The 22,205-nt window shown below is 37.7% G+C and overlaps 1 protein-coding gene and 1 pseudogene across 4 annotated transcripts in view; both read right to left on the bottom strand.

Annotated features, from left to right (window-relative positions):
- KLHL2 (kelch like family member 2) overlaps positions 1 to 22,205 on the bottom strand; it is a 115,564-nt gene that overhangs the window by 55,678 nt on the left and 37,681 nt on the right. For all 4 annotated transcript variants that reach the window (XR_004671261.3, XM_034959371.4, XM_034959372.2 and 1 more), the window contains one exon: positions 4,763 to 4,925. Coding sequence is in view for 3 of the 4 variants with exons in the window: in XM_034959371.4 (XP_034815262.1) it covers positions 4,763 to 4,925 (163 nt within the window). In the remaining variant the exon portion in view is untranslated. The remainder of the gene's footprint in view (positions 1 to 4,762; positions 4,926 to 22,205) is intronic.
- Positions 15,336 to 15,414, bottom strand: LOC117980153 (U4 spliceosomal RNA; annotated as a pseudogene).

Genomic DNA, 22,205 nt, shown 5'->3' with positions numbered 1-22,205 from the left:
GGATATCACCACCAATCCCACAGCAATACAAACTACCATGAGAGAATACTATAAATTCCTCTATGCAAATAAACTAGAAAATCTAGAAGAAATGGATAAATTCCTGGACACATACACCCTCCCAAGACTAAACCAGGAAGAAGCTGAATCTCTGAATAGACCAGTAACAGGTTTTGAAATTGAGGCAATCATTAATAGCCTATTAACCAAAAAAAGTCCAGGACCAGATGGATTCACAGCCAAATTCTAACAGAGGTACAAAGAGGAGCTGATACCATTCCTTCTGAAACTATTCCAATCAATATAAAAAGAGGGAATCCTCCCTAACTCATTTATGAGGCCAGCATCATACTGATACCAAAGGCTGGCAGAGAAACAACAAAAAAAGAGAATTTTAGGCCAATATCCCTGATGAATATCAATGCAAAAATCCTCAATAAAATACTGACAAACCAAATCCAGCAGCACATCAAAAAGCTTATCCACCATGATCAAGTCAGCTTCATCCCTGGGATGCAAGGCTGGTTCAATGCATGCAAATATATAAACGTAATCCATCACATAAACAGAACCAATGACAAAAACCACATGGTTATCCCAATAGATGCAGAAAAGGCCTTTGACAAAATTCAACAGCCCTTCATGCTAAAAACTCTCAATAAACTAGGTATTGATGGAACGTATCTCAAAATACTAAGAGCTATTTATGACAAACCCACAGCCAATATCATACTGAATGGGCAAAAACTGGAAGCGTTCCCTTTGAAAACCAGCACAGGACAAGGATGCCCTCTCTCACCACTCCTATTCAACATAGTGTTGGAAGTTCTGGCTAGGGCAATCAGGCAAGAGACAGAAATAAAGGGTATTCAGTTAGGAAGAGAGGAAGTCAAATTATCTCTGTTTGCAGATAACATGATTGTATATTTAGAAACCCCATTGTCTCAGCCCAAAATATCCTTAAGCTGATAAGCAACTTCGGCAAAGTCTCAGGATACAAAATCAATGTGCAAAAATCACAAGCATTCCTATACACCAATAATAGAGAGCCAAATCATAAGCAAACTCCCATTCACAATTGCTAAAAAGAGAATAAAATACCTAGGAATACAACTTACAAGGGATATGAAGGACCTCTTCAAGGAGAACTACAAACCACTGCTCAAAAAAATAAAAGAGGACACAAACAAATGGAAGAACATTCCATGCTCATGGATAGGAAGAATCAATATCTTGAAAATGGCCATACTGCCCAAGGTAATTTATAGATTCAATGCTATCCCCATCAGGCTACCACTGACTTTCTTCACAGAATTGGAAAAAAACTACTTTAAATTTCATATGGAAACAAAAAAGAGCCCACATAGCCAAGACAATCTTAAGCAAAAAGAACAAAGCTGGAGGCATCACGCTACCTGACTTCAAAGTATACTACAAGGCTACAGTAACCAAAACAGCATGGTACTGGTACCAAAACAGAGATATAGACCAATGGAACAGAACAGAGGCCTCAGAAATAACACCACACCTCTAAAACCATCTGATCTTTGACAAACTTGACAAAAACCAGCAATGGGGAAAGGATTCCCTATTTAATAAATGGTGCTGGGAAAACAGGCTAGCCATTTGCAGAAAGCTGAAACTGGATCCCTTCCTTACACCATATAAAAAATTAACTCAAGATGAGTTAAAGACTTAAATGTTAGACCTAAAACCATAAAAACCCCAGAAGAAAACCTAGGCAATACCATTCAGGACATAGGCATGGGCAAAGACATCATGACTAAAACACCAAAAGCAATGGCAACAAAAGCCAAAATTGACAAATGGGATCTAATTAAACTAAAGAGCTTCTGCACGCAAAAGAAACTATCATCAGAGTGAAGAGGCAACTTACAGAATGGGAGAAAATTTTTGCAAACTACCCATCTGACAAAGGGCTAATATCCAGACTCTACAAAGAACTTAAACAAATTTACAAGAAAAAACCAAACAACCCCATCAAAAAGTGGACAAAGGATATAAACAGACACTTCTCAAAAGAAGACATTTATGCAGCCAACAGACATATAAAAAATGCTCATCATCACTGGTCATCAGAGAAATGCAAATCAAAACCACAATGAGATACCATCTCAGGCCAGTTAGAATGGCGATCATTAAAAAGTCAGAAAACAAAAGGTGCTGGAGAGGATGCGGAGAAATAGGAATGCTTTTACACTGTTGGTGGGAGTGTAAATTAGTTCAACCATCGTGGAAGACAGTGTGGCAATTCCTCAAGGATCTAAAACTACAAATACCATTTGACCCAGCAATCCCATTACTGGGTATATACCCAAAGCATTATACATCATACTACTATAAAGACACACGCACACATGTTTATTGCGACACTATTCACAATAGCAAAGACTTGGAACCTCCCAATGTCCATCAATGATAGACTGGATTAAGAAAATGTGGCACATATACACCATGGAATACTATGTAACCATTAAAAAAGGATGAGTTCGTGTCCTTTGCAGGGACATGGATGAAGCTGGAAACCATCACGTTGTGCTCGTGTACACATTTTATATATGGTGAGAGATCCCTATCTCTCACCATATATAAAAATTAACCCAAGATGGATTAAAGACTTAAATCTAAGACCTGAAACCATCAAAATTCTAGAAGAAAACTTAGGAAAAACTTCTGGGCATTGGCCAAAACAAAAAATTTATGACAAAGACCCCAAATGCAAATGTGACAAACACAAAAATAAATAAATGGGACCTAATTAAACAAAAAAAACTTCCACAAGACCAAAGAAATAATCACCAGAGTAAACACACAACCTATAGAATGGGAGGAAATATTTGCAAACTATGCCTCTGACAAAGGACTAATATCCAGAATCTAAAAGGAACTCAAACAAGTCAGCAAGAAAAAATCAAATAATCCCATTAAACAGTGGGCAAATGACATGAACAGATATTTCTTAAAAAGAAGATATACAAATGGTCAACAAACATGAAAGAAATGCTGAACATCACTAATCATCAGGAAAATGCAAATTAAAACCTCAGCGAGATACCACCTTGCCCTAACCAGAATAGCTATTATTAAAAGTGAAAAAACAATAGATGTTGGTGTGGATGTGGTGAAACGGGAACGCTTATATGCTGCTGGTGGGAATGTAAATTCGTACAACCTCTATGGAAAACAGTCTGGAGATTCCTCAAAGAAATTAAAATCCAATCCAGCAATTTCACTACTGAGTATCTACCTAAAGGAAAAGAAATCATTAAATCAAAAAGACACCCAGATGTGTATGTTTATCACAGTACAATTCACAATTGCAAAGATATGGAATCAACCTAAGTGCCCATCAGCCAATGAGTGGATAAAGAAAATGTCTTATATATATATATATACACACACACACACACACACACATACATATACATATGTAGACATATGTATATACATGTGTGTACATATATACGTGTATATACATACGTGTGTGTGTGTATATATATATATATGATGGAATACTACTCTGCCGTAAAAAAAGAAAGAAATAATGTCTTTTGCAGCAACTTGGATGAAACCGGAGGCCATTATTCTAAGTTAAGTAACTCAGGAATGGAAAACCAAATACTACATGTTCACACTTATAAGTGGGAGCTAAGCTATCAGTATGCAAAGGCAGACAGAATGGTATAATGGACATGGGAGACTCAGAAGTGGGGAGGTTGAGAGGATGGTGATGGATGAAAAACTACCGATTAGAGTACAATGTCTACTACTCAGGTGACGGGTACATTAAAATCCCAGACCTCGTGACTATACAAGTCATTCATGTAACCAAAAACCACTTGTACTCCTAAAGCTATTAGAATTAAAAAAAAAAGGATGTAATCATTAAATGAAAGCATAAAGAAATTAAAAAAAGAAATTTCCTAATAATCACTTTTAATATATATTTTTGTTTATAAACTCAAATAAAATATAGATTACATTTGTGAACTACGTGTGTGCATTCAAAGCTATAACAATGTCTCCTCCCCAACTGCAGAGATGAGGGGTCTGAAGGGCCTGAAGAGCAGCTAAAGCAAGGGCTCCTTGAAAACAGCAACAGGCCCTCCCTCCGCCACAGGGAAATGCCAGCAGTAGCAGTAGGCCATGGAACCAGCATGCAAGGAGTGGGCTGCTTCTATTGGTCTACTTTTCTACTCCACCAAATGTATCTATATTTCACTGCTTTGAAGATTTTTTTAAGCCACAAAATTGTTTTCATGGATGCAAAAAAAAAAAAAAAAAAAAAAAACAATGTAAAAAATCAGAGCTAAAATAACTTCACATGCATATACTTTCTCATATGCCTATTCATTTAACAATTTGAAAGAAAAATACATACAGCTATTCTTCTTGAACCCTGGAGACGGAGGTTGCAATGAGCCAAGATTGCACCACCACACCGCAGCCTGGGTGACAGGGCAAGACTCCGTCTCAAAAAAAAAAAAAAAAAAAAAAAAACCTAGCTATTCCTAGCTATTCTATTATTCAGGCCCAATCCCAATGTATAGTTGCTTGCTTTTTAAGTTCAGAATTTTATGAGTATGCTTCAGTTATGCAGTGTGACCATTATAAGATTTTAAATGTATTTTTATAAAGCCCAGATCCAGAAATATGACATGACTTTCCAGAGACCACTGTGGAATCATATCAAAAACCAAGCAGTTTCCTCCCAAATTCAGCTGAGGTCTACTCCACTTGCCTGCATAGGTGTTGGCCTTGTTCAGAAGGTCGGTACATGCATGCATATCAGCAAAAGCCCGGATTCCTAAGCAGTTGACAGGGTGAAGCTGGGATTCCAAAAATTCACAACAAGTCTTCTTCACATCCTGTAACTGTAAGAGACCAGCTGCTGGGAGAAGTACCTGCAACACACACATCAATATTCTTAGGCACTTGGGTGGAAAAACACTGCCTCTTTGACCACTTCTACATAGGACACAAGATGTTCAGCCATAGTTTATTATCTGCGTCCATACCCCCATATTCCCTAGAAAACAAATATAAAAATTATTTTTAATAACAATGATGACTCTTCACATTCCCCATAATTTCCATGTAATCTTTCAAAGGCCTCTTCTCCTTGGTCAGAAGAATATGAGATATCAGATCTTATAAGATTAATGGTTTGTTTCATAAGCATAAACAAAATGTTATTTTGACTTCTAAAAACACAAATTCTTGGCTGGGCATGGTGACTCACACCTGTAATCCCAGCACTTTGGGAGGCCAAGACAGGAGGATCGCTTGAGTTCAGAAGTTTGAGACTAGGCTGGGCAACATAGCAAGACCTCATCTCTACAAAAAATATAAAAATTAGCCTGGTGTGGTGGCACGCAACTGTAGTGCCAGCTACTCAGGAGGCTGAGGTGGGAGGATCACTTGAGCCTGAGAGGTCGAGGCTGTAGTAATCTGTGATCACCCCACAGCACTCCATCCTGGGTGACAGAGTGAGACCCCATCTCAAAAACAAAACAAAACAACAACAACAAAAACCCATAAATTATTAGGATGCTAGGGGGTGCTATGATTCAATGAAAATGGTTTTGTTCTCTTAGTTCAAGCAGTCATGCACTTCAGTGATCTGTGGGGAAGGAGTGGCCCCAGAGTAATCCATATCACAACAAAGCCTCATTTTGCTGAAGGCCTGTTTTTCCACTGTATGAGTATCATAACAACTGCTTTCCTTACGGGGTAGAACAATTTAAAGTTCAACAACAGTCTCTACCTATAAGCAGACAGTTTCTCTAGAATGTAATATATGTGCTAACAAGGAAAATGTAATAGGTGATTATCTAATAACTTTTTAATTTGCATTTTTATTTGAGTAACTCCAAGCAATTTTATATTAATTATAGGTTATTCTGTGGGATTGAACGACTATCTTCACTATAAATACTATATCCAACACTACAAGTGCTTTTCAAATAAGTCAATAATAGAAAAACATTTTTCCTTGTAAGTGAATTATTACAGTGCTATATAAAGGACCATATTTGAAAGTCAAATTAAGGAGAAAAACTTCAAAAAAAGGTTATCAAATTCTGGTGATCCTTTATAAAAGCCAAAGAAACCCCACAAAAAAACCTTCAACTATTCGAACAATGGTAAATTTTAGAAAAGACTACATTAGCATTAAAAAAAGATCTAAGTTCCTTCAGAAATTGACTTTCATATATGCCACACTGCAGTGCAAAGACAGAAAAATAATAGTGGTTTATGACTATATGTTATGACTTTCCTAAATCTATGGAGTAAGTCCTAAACATAGAAAAGAAAGACATCATTCACATCTCTCTGTAACAAATTTCTTACCTTCTTAAAGGAAGCACAGAAGCTTTAACTCCTGAACCTAAAGGCTCAAGAAAAAATAGAAACAGTATCTAGACATAAGGCCTTTTCCTTCTGAGTTTAAGAAAAATAGGTCAGGCGTGGTGGCTCACGCCTGTAATCCCAGCACTTTAGGAGGCCGAGGCAGGTGGATCACTTGAGGTCAGGAGTTTGAGACCACCTGGCCAACATGGTGAAAGCCCAATCTACTCAAAATACAAAAATTAGCTGGGTGTAGTGGCACACACCTGTAGTCTCAGCTACTCAGGAGGCTGAGGAAGGAGAATCACTTGAACCCTGGAGGCAGAGGTTGCAATGAGCCGAGATCACACCACCGCACTCCAGCCTGGGTGACAGAGAGAGACTCCGTCTCAAAAAATAAAAATAAAAATAGAAAATAAAGTATAAATAACGTTACAGCCAAACTTTTTGCAAGATATGTATAGTAGGTTTCATTATGTTATGAGAATGAATATCCACAGAAGGCTTTAATTTGTTGATAATTTTCAAATTGCAGGTTTTTCCATACCAGTGTAATTGCGCTCTGAAGCAACATAAAGTGCGTTCCAAGATGCTTAACAGTGCAGCCATTTAATTCAGCAAATTAAATTTCTACATATAGTTTAGAAAGTGGTCTTCAGTGTAAAATTCAATCTCTGTGAAATCTGCACAAATAGTATGATCACCCCTCTAATTAGCATTTTCCTAGAGAAAACAGTATAATACTTAAATTGTTTGGTCACACAGAACGATGAGGAAAAAGTGGTTGGGCAGAAAACAGGCTCACTTACACATTGTTGGTGGGAGCACATATTGGTCCAACCTCCATGAAGAACAATTTGTTTATTTCAAATTCAAAATTACAAATGCACATGTCCTCTGACCCAGCAATTTAACCTATAGATATGCTAACATATGCACAAAATCTCACATGCACAAGATATTCATTACAGCATTATTGTGGCTAATAGAAGTTAGAAAAAAGCCTTTAATGTCCATCATAAGGAGACTGATCAAATAATTGGAATCATCCATTCAATTGCAGTCATTCAAACGAAAGAGGAAACTAATAAATGAGATAATTTCTAAAATATATTCCTGAGTGAAAAAAAAATTAGTCGTTGGTATATTATGCTAACATATACACCCCCCCACACACACACACATATATGTGTGTGTAGCAGGCTTTTAAAATTTCATTTTGCTTTATTGATTTCAACTTAATCATTACCAAGTTCAGATCTACCGTATTAGGAGACTGAAATTCATAAAATTGTAGATTCTCCTATCTGGAAGGGGCATAACAAGTCATCTAGGTAGAAATATAAAAGTTATTTCAACAGTGGTCCATGTGGCTAGATTATATTCACATATAATTTTTATTGATGACAGTGAAACGTGGTTACATGCTTGACAAATATATACTAAACATAAATGTAAGTCAAATGTACAAAAAGTTTGTTCATATTTTTCTTTTGTCAGTAAATCTTTTGAAATTGCCTTAGTTTTATGATGTAGTTTTACTAGGACTAAACTTCAATAGCTCATAATTATGTAATTAATTATATACAGCTTCAAAAGCAATTACTAATTGACCCAGCTTGCTAACATGACGCCTGGTGACCATCAGTCACTCATAATGAAAACAGGAAAACAGCTGGGGCCACATCAACTCCTAGCTTATTTTGTGTGTCAAACAGCCACTTAAAACAAAATTTAAAATGCTCTGACTTCAGATGAACCACATCCCATGATCAAAACCACTCAAACAGCTGTCACCCTGCAAGTTGAATGTCTTGAGATCAAATCAAATCAAACCTTCTAATTTGAGTGATGAAGAAACCACACCCTTGAGGGGTTAAACGGCTTGACCAAGTCATACAGCGAGTCATGGAAAGCTAGGGATATAATCAAATTGGTCAACTGTTTGGTCTACTGTTCTAATACCTTCAACCCCAAATTTAGGTGCAGAATGGAAGTATTTGTATAATTTCTAAATCTCCAACACTGTCCTTTTCATGAAGAATAATAAAGACAACAACCACTTCAACAATGCATTATTGCAGTTACTTCCATTTACTGAGTAATTACTACATCAGGCACTGTGCTAAGCACTTGTCAGACAATAATATCTCATTATCTCCATCATACACAAGTGAATACAGAGGGTAGGAGAAGTTGGGTAACTTGCTAAAGGTCACACACCTGGTATGGGACAGGCCAAGCCTGCTATGAAAGCAGTACTAACCAAAATGTGCATAATGATTTTAGATGACATACAGATAAGCTTCTTGCATTAATAGTTAAGAATATAGGTTCAGGGCGGGCTTGGTGGCTCACACCTGTAATCCCAGCACTTGGGGAGGCTAAGGTGAGCAGATCATTTGAGGTCAGGAGTAGGAGTTCAAGACCAGCCTGGCCAACATAGCAAAACCTCGTTTCTACTAAAAATACAAAAATTAGCTGGGCATGGTGGTGTACACCTGTAATCCCAGCTACTTGAGAGGCTGAGGAAGGAGAATCGCTTGAACCCAGGCGGCGGAGGCTGCAGTGAGCCGAGATCGGACCACTGTACTCCAGCCTGGGTGACACAGTGAGACTCCATCTCAAAGAAAAAAAAAAAAAGAATATAGGTTCATAGTTAGAAATACATTTTTTTAAGTTATTTTCCATTTATTTCAATAATACAATAATATAAACATTCCTTCTCAAGTAAACTTATTTAAGCAAAAATTGACTCACTGTAGAGAAAAACATTAAAAATTTAATAGCATCAGCACTTGTAGAATATAGCAAAATCCTGAAGCTGGCCCACAATTGATTACAAGTGATCAGAATTTGGAAAACTCTGATTTAGGAGATCAGATTTAATATTGTAATCTTTCAATATCTGATGTAATTCTGATCCTGTGGTTTTACATATCACTGAAAAAGAAGAATGTGCTTTAATCTGGAGCTATCATAATCCCTTGGCTTACTTTCTACTGAAGTAGATAAATTGTACTATTGGTAACAAATGTGAGAAACACCTAGCAATGTAAAGAGGTGATTTCTTAATTTGCTATTTAGGTCACAAAAATATCTTGGGCATTGTAACTAAAAGGTCCAATGAATAAATTTATGTCTTTGAAACTTATTTTCTGAGCTCTCTAAAGCAAAGGAGCAGTTGATCAGTGCTACTTCTCATATGAAGTAGAATTACATTGATATAATAAACCCCCAGCCACCATCTAATGGAAATTTCCATCTAGTGCAGAGTTGCACTAGTGTTAACCCTGAGATTGATTAAAAATAACCCCAAGGCACTCTATGATCCTTAAGTATATTCCAAAACATCAAAGATGGAGCAATTATAATTTGATATATATTTTGAATGTTAATAATATTTTCTAAGAATCTAAGAGTGATTAAATTCCATATAGTGTATACACTGAGGGAAGGCCACACTCCAAAAGCCAAAATATCTCTCTTGGGTACATCTGCCTCTAGGAAAAATGTAAAGCGGACAGTGAATGTAAAGAGGCCCTCGCCCCTCCTTCCTACATCCTTCTCCTTTAGTTCTATTCCATCAACCCAACCCTGAGTCTCTTCACTCTCAGTTTATCTGTGTGCCATCTAAAATCATGAGAACCCTGGTGTTCTCACCATGGGCTCAGTCCCTTTCGAGTCACTACTAACAGCACTGCTTCATTTCATTTGCTTCACAGCACCTACTGCTGTCAGCACTGATGTTATGTATTTGTTCCCATGTTTACTGTCTTCCTGCAAAGGAATGTAAGCTCTGTGGCAGTAGGATCATGTCTGTTACCCCCTGCCACATCCTCAGGTCTCAGACTGTGTACCTCATAAATGAATCAACCTGAACATAATTTTATGACTCCCATGTGTATTTCTATTTTGAGATACAATTGTGCATGTCCTTTGAGACAAAATTACAAACTCTGTTTCTAGGAATGTATATGTACCAGACACTTCTTGTATCCTACTACAAATCCTCTCAGCCTTACTTCTTGCCCAACCCACCACTGCAGCAACCAGGCCCAAGCAGGCTTTGACCACCTTTCTGAAGATGTAACGTAACAGGGCCTCACCCCAGCCCCCAGCCATACCTCTCTCTGGCTTCCTATCCTAGGCCTTCAGTGATGCACTGGGCTCATACCCACACAGTCTGGAAGCATGCAGGAAATAATGCTGTGGGACCACCCTTGACTAGTGGAGAATGCATCAAAGGAAGAGAAATACTTCCCCCTGGTACTCTCCTAGAAGACAGTTCTGAGACATATTTTATAAGGCTTTCAAAGGTCCTGTCACATGTAGCTATGGCCAGATCTGTACTGCACCTATGAACCGGTTTTCCCTCCTTTCCAGCTCAAGTCCTCCATTCACTCACTGTGGCTCCTTGGGATCACTTCCCAAATAAATGAACTGCACATAAGCCTTGCTTGCAGAAGGACCCCAAGCTGTTATATTACACAATGGAACAAACTGCGAATGTGAATATACTTAGCTAAAGAACTATTAATTATAGTGCTGTTTAAATTATAAAAAATTGAGAAGAACTTAAATGTCCAATAACAAGAGAAAAATAAAGTCAATTCTATAATATCAATGAAATTGAATATTTTGCAGCTCTTAAAAGAGATATAGTAGACAAATATTTAATGACTTGGAAAAATATTTCTAATACATTTAGCATAAAAAGCTAGTTTCTAAAAGAATCTACAGTATGACCCCTTTTTTGGGTAAACACATGTGTACATAACAACAAACAGTATTAGAGGGCTATACCACAATTGTTAATACGTTTTATCTCTGGTTAGGTGTGATATGAACATTTCCTATTTATTTTTACATATTTGTTAAATTTTATGTATTTGTTAAGTGGTGCATTTTCTATGTACCATTTAAATGGTCAAATATTATTTAAAAGAAAGTCAGGGAGAAGCAAGTAAAGGAATGTCTTTCTGGATCTCTACAATGCTAGCAAATATAACAAGGGTTAAGGGGAGCTATATATGGACTGTGGCTTCTCCGGGAAATATTACCCACCACTCACTAGAGATTGCCTCACTTTGGCGTGTTGAAAGGCCTTTGGAGTCTGAAGGGCCTTTGATCATCAAGCCAGTGTTTTGTAGAACAGTAACCAGGCTCTACACGTTACTCTTCCTGTTCGGTGAACAGCAACAGTTTTAAGTGTTTGGAGAAACATGAAGTAGAAGGACATAGCCCCTGATTAAATAAATCTAACTTAAAATGTTGTCATTTTGAAAAACAGGGGGGAAAAAAGCTTTTTTATTTGTATATGTTGATTTCCAACCAATGGAGACAAATAAAAGGCTGCACATTTTTTACTGTGGAGATGCTTTCTGCAATGAACAAAGAAACGGAGGGGAGAAGCCACCACTGATCAGTGAAGACACTGTAGAGCATCAGAAATGGAAGACACCCAAGCCAAACAATTAGCATCTGTGTGACACTCTCACACCAGCTGCACATTTTAAAGTAAGATGCTTTCATCCTACTTCACATTGTTTGACAAGCCAAATTACATAGAAGATGTTTCGCTTAGACAAGTATACTCCTTCTGCTTGGCTATTAGGATCTGTAGTTTATTTTCAGCTTGCGTATTTATTCCATAGGGGGAAATAATTTATGTAGTATGTCTTTTAAATCCTGAGCCATTAGCAGTTTGTTTATTAGGAAGAGACCACCAAAGGATCCGATTGCTCCGTATATATATAACTTCTAAATATCTAAGAAAACATGCAAGCATGAAAAGACAGCTTTTGTTGTTGCTGTTGTTTTTGACTCTGCTAGCCATAGCTATCCTGCAAGGTGGAGCTTGGGGAGGAGTGTGGGGAGAAGGTAGGCAAGGGTGATGTGTTTAGAAGATGAAACGCTTAGTGACAAGAAAGGCAGATCTGGGTGGAGAGTCATGGTTGGATGCACATAGCAGAGGGCTGGGTTTTGCGGCCAAGGAGTAGGGTTTTGAGATGTAGAAGTATGAATAAGGAGATGGCAGGATGCCAAGGACAAACATTTCCTATGTCAAAACTCTGCACCGGGCCAGCCCCCTACATCCCAGAAAGAGGAAGGAAACTTTCTTCCTCCTCCTTTCCTGTACCCCACATGCAACCTCGCCTGCCTCCTCCCAACACTCCACCCCTAGGAATAGGTATGTCCCACAGAGTTTAAAAAAACAAAAACAACCTCCCCCCCCTACAAAAAAACTGTCTGATTAGCTCATATTAATGGCTAATAACACAAGATCCTCCAGAATAAATCCCTTCTAGGGGTTTTTAACATTTTAAGAGAGGTTGACTCTTAAGCAGAATACAACTGCAATTGGTGGCATTTCCAATGTTATAATTAATGAAGTAGAAAAGCAAAGGTAGTATGGAGAGGAGAAATTTGGGGGCAAAGCAGCCTCAGGCAGACTGAAAGCCATCTCTCCTACACTATCCTTTTTCCAGTTGCTACTTCTACTACTTTTAACCCAAGGTTTCTCTTAAAAGTCCAACTTATTTGAGAGTGGCTCAAATGGATAATGAAGACACCACCTACCTTTCAGGGTTATTGAAAAATTAAATGTCAGTCAACGATTTAACACAATGCATGGCAATGACCATGTAGCACATCAGCTCTGACTCAGGGCTTTTTTTCTTGGATTGAACATTCTACCTCATGAGAATTGAACACCAAGATTTACTCTCTCCCACATAAGATGATATTTCATCCCAGATCATTCACAATATAGGTAGCTTCCTTTTTTGATCAAATATTCTCAACATAAAAGATGTAATCAGGGAAAATTTGCAAAAGAAGAAACATAGCATACAAAAATGATAAATGTATTTGATGCCTCATTAGTTATCAAACAAATATAGAACCATGAGAGTGCATTTTATAACTACAATACAAAATGTTTTTACTTTTCTTTCTAGCACCTCCCAATTCAAACAACAAAATGTTTCCAGACAATATATATTCAAACTAAAGTACAGTAAGCCTTGGCCGTTAGCATATTTTTGCTGTCACTGTAAACTAATCAACTCTCTTAGAAAACAAATAAGGAACATTGATCAATAGATACCAAAAAATATAAACGTTTAAAACGTTTGACCCTAAAATTATGTTTCTGAAAATCTACCTTGAGAAAAAAGTCCAAAAAATGGAATAAGATACGTAAATGACTTTTACTTTAGCATTACTTAGTAGAAAAAAAACCAGAACCAACTAAAGATCTAACAATATGGCAACAATTAAGTAAAATATGATAAATCCACATGATGAAATGTTATAATCAGTAATAATAAAGACTAATAATGGCTTTAAAATAACTAACATTTCTAAAGTATTTGCTATAACAAACAATCCTATTATAAAATTAAATGGACTTGGCACACAGCTTTAACCTATCATCATATTAGAACAACTTAATGGACAACAAGCTCCTCTAATCTCAGGAAACTTAAATAATAAAACAATGTTGACACAAACAGAACGAACTACTGAACACTTCCACACCAAGTATTTTTAACACATAGTGGACAGAGTAAAGAAAGTGTTCTACTGGCTTTTTTAATGGCAGCTTGGCTCCTGCCCTTGCATCCTTCACTCCTACAGCTTGCAGCACTGGATCTGGATCTGGATCCCATCCCGTCTCTAGTCAGAGACACATATCAATTAACATGCTAAACTGTAATAAACCCTTACAATGCAATACTCATCAATAAACAGGGACGACTACTGAAATACAAAATAGCATAGATGACTCTCACAAATATGTTATGAGGAAGAAGTCAGCCTTAAAAGAAATACATTCTGTATGATTCTATTTATATGAAGTTCAAGAACAGGGAAAACTAACCTATTATAATAGAAATCACATCAATGGTTGCCTGGAAAGGGAGTGGGAGATTTATTGGGAAAAGACCTGAGGTTATAAATGCTCAATACCTTGATTTGGGTGTGGATTAATAGATGTGTACATTTGTTATAACTTAGCAAACTGTACAGTTAAGATCTACAGTATGTAAATTATATCCCACTAGGGGAAAAACAATCAAGTACAGTGAACCCTCCATGGGATTCAACCAACCTCAGATCAAAAATATTCAGGAAAAATAGTGCATCTGTACTGATTATGTACAAACTTTTTTTCCTGTCATTATGCCCTAAACCATACCATATTAATGATTATTTACACAGCATTTACATTGTATTAGGTATTGTAAACAAACTAGAGATGATTTAAAGTATACAGGAGGGGCCAAGCATAGTGCCTCACATCTGTAATCCCAGCACTTTGGGAGGCCGAGGCGGGTGGATCACCTGAGATCAGGAGTTCGAGACCAGCCTGGCCAACATGGTGAAACCTGTCTCTACTAAAAATACAAAAAGTAGTCAGGCATGGTGGTGGGTGCCTGTAATCCCAACTACTCAGGAGGCTGGGGCAAGAGAATCGCCTGAACCCAGGAGGAGGCAGAGATTGCAGTGAGCCGAGATCGCACCACTGCATTCCAGCCTGGGCAACAGAGCGAGACTCCGTCTCAAAAAAAATAAAAATAAAAAAGTATACAGGAGGATGTGCATGCGTTATATGCCAATATTAATACTATGCCACTTTAAATTAGGGACCAGAGCATGCTTAGATTTTGGTACCCAAGGGAAGTCATGGAACCAAACTCCCACAGATACTGAGGGACAGCTGTACTTTAAATCCATACTAATAGATTAACCAGAGGTCAACGGACAGCATTTATAAGCCATGAAATAAATTTTCAAATAGAAAATAATAATCCTACCTGATAGAATCCAAAATAAGAGGCAACCCCGCAAAAATGCATTTACATGACCAAATTGCTACACTAGCATTGATAAACTTATTTTAAAACAGTAGCTTGTGCATCCATGTCAGTGATATAGCTATATTCTATTTTCGCAAGAAATAAAGTTTTCAATTAGCAATAATCATGCCTCAGATAAACCTCATTGGCTATGATACTGCCACTGTACAAAGCTAGAAATAAAGTTTTCATAAATTATATAGCCTAAGAAAAGGCATAATACAATTAAACCAGATTATCAGAAGCACATTAATTTTACTAACCTAACAATGAGATTAAGACATTAAGGTCCAAGAGGTAATAATATTTTTAAGACTATATGTCAATAATGCTAGGGTTTATAAAACCTTTGGCTGGTGTCAAACCAAACATGCCAGAACCACATATAATTTAACAACTCTAGACTGTGACCACCTGGACTGGATTGGAGAGGCATACCCTGAACACTGGCAACTAGCCTGATACAAATGTGCTATCCCACACACAGGCTCCATACCTAAACAACATCACAAACAAGAAAAAAAAATCCACTTTGAACTGGATATATTTCTAATAAGGACTTTGATTTGTTTCTATTTGTCTTGTTCGAGTTCAAATTACAAAGACGCTGTTATAAGATGCTAAATCATAATCAGGATGGAGTCATTTTTTTGTTCATCAAGATAAATGCCTTTTATGTACCACATGAAACTACTTAAAACGTGACTCTCAAAATGATTCAGCCATGGAGGCATCTTCAAGGACCATATATTTTAATAATACAAAGCCACAAGTAACTCAATTACTAACGCTTCTAGAGTACCTAGCCTTGCTCCGAACAAAAAATTTTTTAAAAACCACTTTGGGTTTCGTATCCATCTAGTTTTATAAGATGCTCCTATACTAAGGTTTCTAGGTTTTCTCAAACTAGCTGACCTCAATGGCCATTCCATATTAAATTTTAAATAAGACTTTTTTTATTCTATATTCTTATATTGAATAAAAATAATTTAACTAGAAAGGAGAATAGATGTTCTAGTTGGTCTAATATTTTGATTAAAACTATGAGGATTACCAAATTCAGACTTAAAAGATAATAAAATACAATTAACATCAAAACTCAAATGGTAAATAATTTAAATTTTTATGCCTCTGGATAATAAATTAGTACTAACCAGGTAAAGTGATAAAATATCAAGGTAACTGATTTCTGGGTGCTAGAATGTCAGATAAATTCATTACAATGATATAAGTATCCATGGTTATATCATAAACAACCACTAATCCTGAAGGTTTGATTCAGGAATTTATGTATTTTTTTTTTTAAGTTTTAACCTGTGTTTTCCAAGCACATCATCTGCCAAACCCTTTTACTCACAAAGGACTTCTATCCCATAAGAGAAAGAAAACAGAAATGGAAAAGCAATAAGCCTTCCATAGACACTGCTGGGAGATACATAACTTTTTCTCTAACCACTACATGTCAAACCAATGGAACAGGTGATTCTAAATCAAAGATTTAGCATGGTACTACAATCACCCGAGTGTGGTCTCCATGCCAACTCAAATGCACAAGAGGGAGAGAACTCTATAGCAAATTAGGGACATTTTTTATATGACCTGATTCAGAATATAAAGATGGAAGGAAAAGTCATATGAGCTATTTTCTACCCAGTGATCCCAAATAATTTTAATGAGTTATTCTTTTTCTTGGTCTTAAGTCTTTTTATTCCTGCCCATCTCTTATTTCTGCTCAACATTTATAGAGCATTTAGATATTTTTGCAAGCTTTAACTGGTATATTTTTACACGATTTCAATGCAGTGGCAAAGCACTGTTGGCCTCATTTAATAGCTGAGAAACAGAAAGGTTAATATCTTACTCAAGGCCCTTCTTGAAGTCAGTAATAAATTCAAGATTTGAGCTCTGAATTTTAACACTATAATTAGCCAAAGTCCACTGGGCCATGAAGTTTACTAGAAAGACAATCTATGGGCTCCTTATTATTTTCTGAGTTGTTCCACATTAATATAAATATGCAGCATTATACGTATAATTCAAATGATTTTACCTTGAGGAGTTGTTAACAACATTTTAAAAAACTACTCAGTAGATGTTTCTGTTCACCTTGAAGATGAACTTTCTACAGAACTCCTTGCTACTTGGCAACTTCTAGATGTGTGGCTACGAATGAAGCATGGTCATCCACCCAAAATGGGTGGAGAGCAATGTTGGAGAAGCAGATCTGGAATATGACTGTAACAAAGCTCAAAACATAATCAAATATATAGTGATAGTCTCTGTCAGAACAAACTATTTTTTTTTTTTTTGAGATGGAGTCTCACTCTGTTGCCCAGGCTGGAGTGCAGTGGGGTGATCTCGGCTTACTGCAAGCTCCGCCTCCTGGGTTCACACCATTCTCCTGCCTCAGCCTCCCTAGTAGCTGGGACCACAGACGCCCACCACCACGCCCAGCTAATTTTTTGTATTTTTAGTAGAGACGGGGTTTCACCACGTTAGCCAGGATGGTCTCGATCTCCTGACCTCATGATCCACCCGCCTCGGCCTCCCAAAGTGCTGGGATTACAGGCGTGAGCCACCGTACCCGGCCAAAAGAAACTATTTTTAACATGAGGTTTAAAATGGTCCACATTATTAAATCTCCACAAGGAGATAAATAAGAATTAAAAATACCAGGGCACCCTGCCCTCTAGTTGAGAATCTCTGTGTCAATGAACCACTGTGTCTGGTGGAGTTTGGCACATCCTCAAGTGCTTGGGGACAGAAAAAGACAACTACCAGATTACAAAAAAATTCAGAAATGGGTTATCCAAAGAGCAATTATTTGTCAGAGTTTTCCCAGTACCATGAAAGGTAAGGAGACATTGGATTTCACAGTATGTAATCAATACTCAAATCACTAGAAAGGTATATTTTGCAGTGGGATGCCAGTTTGGTAAGACTTTCCATTATCACTTTGAAGTAAATTCCCTTTCCTTGTGATTCCCTGCTCACCAAATGAAGCTCTGATTACTAATTCTATCACTTAGGTATCTAGATCCTGAGAATGACGCACACCGGATAATGTAAACACAGTCCCTAGAAACACCTGTTACCCACTGAAAATTAGTTTAAGATCATTTTGGTTTATGTATTAGTGTTCTGATTTTGGCTACTCTGAGCTATTTCCCAAAAGTCTGATCAACTCTGAAGGAGCTAACAAAATAGTTTCTAGACCTGCAAAGCCAAGAAACAGATTGGGCAAGCGATGTCTAACCCCCACTGTGACATCACCTTCATTGCTCACCATCTCAAGCAGGTCCATCTGAATCTCTGTGCCCTGTTCCAGGAATTGCACCATGAGCCAGCATAGAAAACAAAGTATACTTTCTGGATTACCACTGAGTACCTATGTCTTCCTGGTATCTAAGCAGTCAACATCTATTAGTCATCTGTTGGGTATTTCCATGCTAGAAATGCATGCTAAAGAATACAGTCTAGAAAAATAAAATATATACACAAATAACATAAAAATCACTGTATTTATGCATAAACAATAACATATATTCAGTTACATCTCTACTATTCATGAAACTTTTCTCTCTCACACTCCAAGTAACTTATAGCTGAATTTTCGAATTCTTTTGACCACACTACATAGTAAGACTTTTTACCTCACAACCTAGAACTCAAAGTTTCACAAAACATGCAGACTTGCTAGGATCTGCTATTTTCTTCTGAAATAGACTTTAAACTTGAATAGCATTTCCTACTCTTGTCTCTAATTTTTCTCTTAAATGCTAATAATGACCTACTAAGTTTATTTCGTGACCTACTAGTTGATCACCATCCACACCTGAAAAACAAAAATGCTGCTTTAAGGCCTGGAGATGCAGCTCCCCATTGCTATTTCCTTTCTCCTTTCTCCAAAAACCCCCGCTCCTTGGAAGCACGTGTCTGCTCACCTTCCTCATTGGGACTATCTAACCACAACTCAGTCACTCCTACTCATTTACAGATGACTTTTTTTACTTGGCCAACTTCGTCTAGTATACTAAGATGGAACAGGTGGTTCTAAATCAAAGATTTAGTATGGTACTACAATCACCCCAGAGTGTTGTCATCATGCTAACTCAAACACAAGAGAGAGAACTTTTTAAAACCTAAATCACCATTCTCTCCACCACAACTGCTGACAATTTTTGATGACATAAACATCCAAATAGAACATCTCGGTTTCCTGAGTTCCAACTACCACTTCCTCCTCCACTCTTTCTCAACTGCCCACTCATGTAGTCTTGCTCTAGACTTTCTTATTCCAGAATAATTTTTAAAACATGGTGTAGAGCCAATCACCCAGCCAACCTCAGCCTAGATTAGTTGATCCTCAGCCAATCTGCAAATCCATAAGAATAAATGATTTTTTTATTAAGCCACTGAGCTTTGGCATACTTTGTTCTGTGGCATTTTTGTGGCAATAGCTAACTAACACATTCATCATCTCTATACTAAGTATTAAGTGGTTTAACATGGCTGAAGAAAATCACACAACCATTCTACCTGATATTTATGACTACAAATCTCAAATGAGCTCCCAATATGGCCTGACAATTCGACTACACTTCACTAGTAAATTCATCTTCATCCTTTGCAAGACAATGACTTATCATCTTTAGTTCAAATCTCCAGCATCCCTCTTCCTCATCTTCCTTTTGGCTAATTACTTGCCACAGCCTTTATAATTATATGCAAGCTGATAAAATACCTACCTTTCCACCATCCAAGCCACTAACTTGTATCTGACAACAACAAGTCTGCCTTCTCTCTGGTTAACGGAGAAGTTTTCCTGCTCCCATCTAAGGTAAACCCCTTCATTTTGTTTTAGATGCCAACCCCTCTCACTTTTGCAATTATACTCTTTGTTTCTTTCTCCCCTTTATCACATCAACTTTCGCTTTTCTACTAGGTTATTCTAATTAACATAAAAAATGCTTTAAAATATTACCCATCAAAAAACAAAACAAAACAAACAAACAAAAACACCCTTAAACTCATCATCCCCTTCAGCCAGCACATTCTCTCCCCTTTCATAGCAAAGGGCATTAAAAGAACTTTCGGTACTCTCTGAGTCCACTTATTCTTAGTCCACTCCAAACCAGTTTTCATTCTCACCATCACCTCTAAATAGCTTTTCCCAAGGTCACTAATGACCAGTGTGACCATATAATTTATCATCCACACTGGAACATTTCTGAGTAAAGTAAACACTAATCAGACAAGACACCAGATTAGCAGGCATAAAATAGGACTGTCTCAGGCAAACTAATGTAATGACACCTACACTGATATGGCTCAATTCACTTTCTTGACCTATCAAGAACATCTGACACAGCCAAACACTGTCTCCTTGAAGCACTTTCTTCTCTAGAACTAGCATTCTGTGACACCACATACACCTGCTTTTCCTCCTACATCACCAGTACTCCATCTCCCTCATCTGCTCATCTAAAATCTGGAATGCCCCAGATTATGTCTTTGGCTTGCTTGCTTTCTCTGTCTACACTACCTCTTAAAGTGACCTCATCCACTTCAATATGCCACCAATACACCAAATCTACCTCCCTAACCTGACCCTTCCCATCACAGAACCAACCTATTCAGCATCTCCACTTGTAAGCCCAACTGGTAAAAGTTAACACAACCAAAATAGAACCATTAATTCCCACCACCCAGAAAATATGTCCCCATCCCATGTCTTCACTATCTCAGACAACAGCACTATAATCCACCCAGTTGCTCAGGCCAAAAATGCAGGAGCCATTCTTGATCATTCTCCTTCCTCCATACCGTCATGCAAATCCATTAGTAAATTCCATTGACCCTACCTCCAAATATCTCCCAAATCTATTGTTCACCATCTCACGCCAACAACCCAGGCCCAAGCCACTAGTCTCTCACTTAGCCTACCCCAACAGGTATCTAAAGGGCCTCCAACTTCTTCTACTGCCCCCACAGTCCATCCTCCATCTAGCAGATGGGAAAGGGGAACAAACTGTCTAAAGCATGAATTCCCTGCCCAAACTACAACTGGAACAAAATCAAACCTCCTTATCATAGTCTACAAACCCACTTTGTCTGGCCCTATTTACCTTTCTAATCTAATCTCATCTTTCTCCACTCTCTCATCATTTACTCTGCTCAAATAATAATCGTCCTTTTCTTTCTGGCCCATAAAACCCGCCAAACTTATTCACATCTCAGGTCCTTTGCTCCTTCTGCTTGGAATGTTCTCTGCCTTTACTTTTACATCACTCCCTTCTCTTCATTCAAGTCTCTGCTCAAATGACTCCTCCCCAGAGAATAATGTAAAAGTCACCTGTTTCTCTATCTATGGGTATATTATTTGTCTCGTCCCTACCCCTCCTCTACAATGTAAAGCCTTTCAAGACAGGGACCTTATCTATCCTGCTTGACATTGTAACACCAATGGTTGGAACAGTGTCTGGCATAGAATAGATACCCCAAAAATATTTAGTAAACTATTGATTGAAAGATGAAATTCATCAGGATCAATACTGGCAGTAAAAAAAAGAGGTAAGCTCAACAGCTTAGATATAGGGAAGGGAAAGGGCAAGCCATGTATAAAAAGCAGTAAAGTGGTTCTTCATCCATACCTGATCTGGCCTGATCCAGCTACAGGTCTTAAAAATCTTAGATCTTCAAGTGCAGCTCAATTCGGTCCTAAACTAATCCTGACCAATACCACAAAGCTTATTGGGCACCATATCAGTGTTTACAGTCTGGCGTTAATCTTGCTGCCCTAAATGTGATGTGTCCCCCAAGTACCCTCATGCTTGCCAAGCCACAGCGTGACTCCTAATGCCCCACATAACAAGCCCCAGATCCTGGGTTTGTTGCCCAGCTTCCTATGGGAATGCAGACCCTCCACAATCTCAATATTACTTGGTTGTGGTCATTACAATTGCC

The sequence above is a fragment of the Pan paniscus genome, chromosome 3, assembly GCF_029289425.2.
Source record: "Pan paniscus chromosome 3, NHGRI_mPanPan1-v2.0_pri, whole genome shotgun sequence".
Lineage (NCBI taxonomy): Eukaryota > Metazoa > Chordata > Mammalia > Primates > Hominidae > Pan > Pan paniscus.
This window is presented reverse-complemented; position numbering and strand designations above follow the sequence as displayed.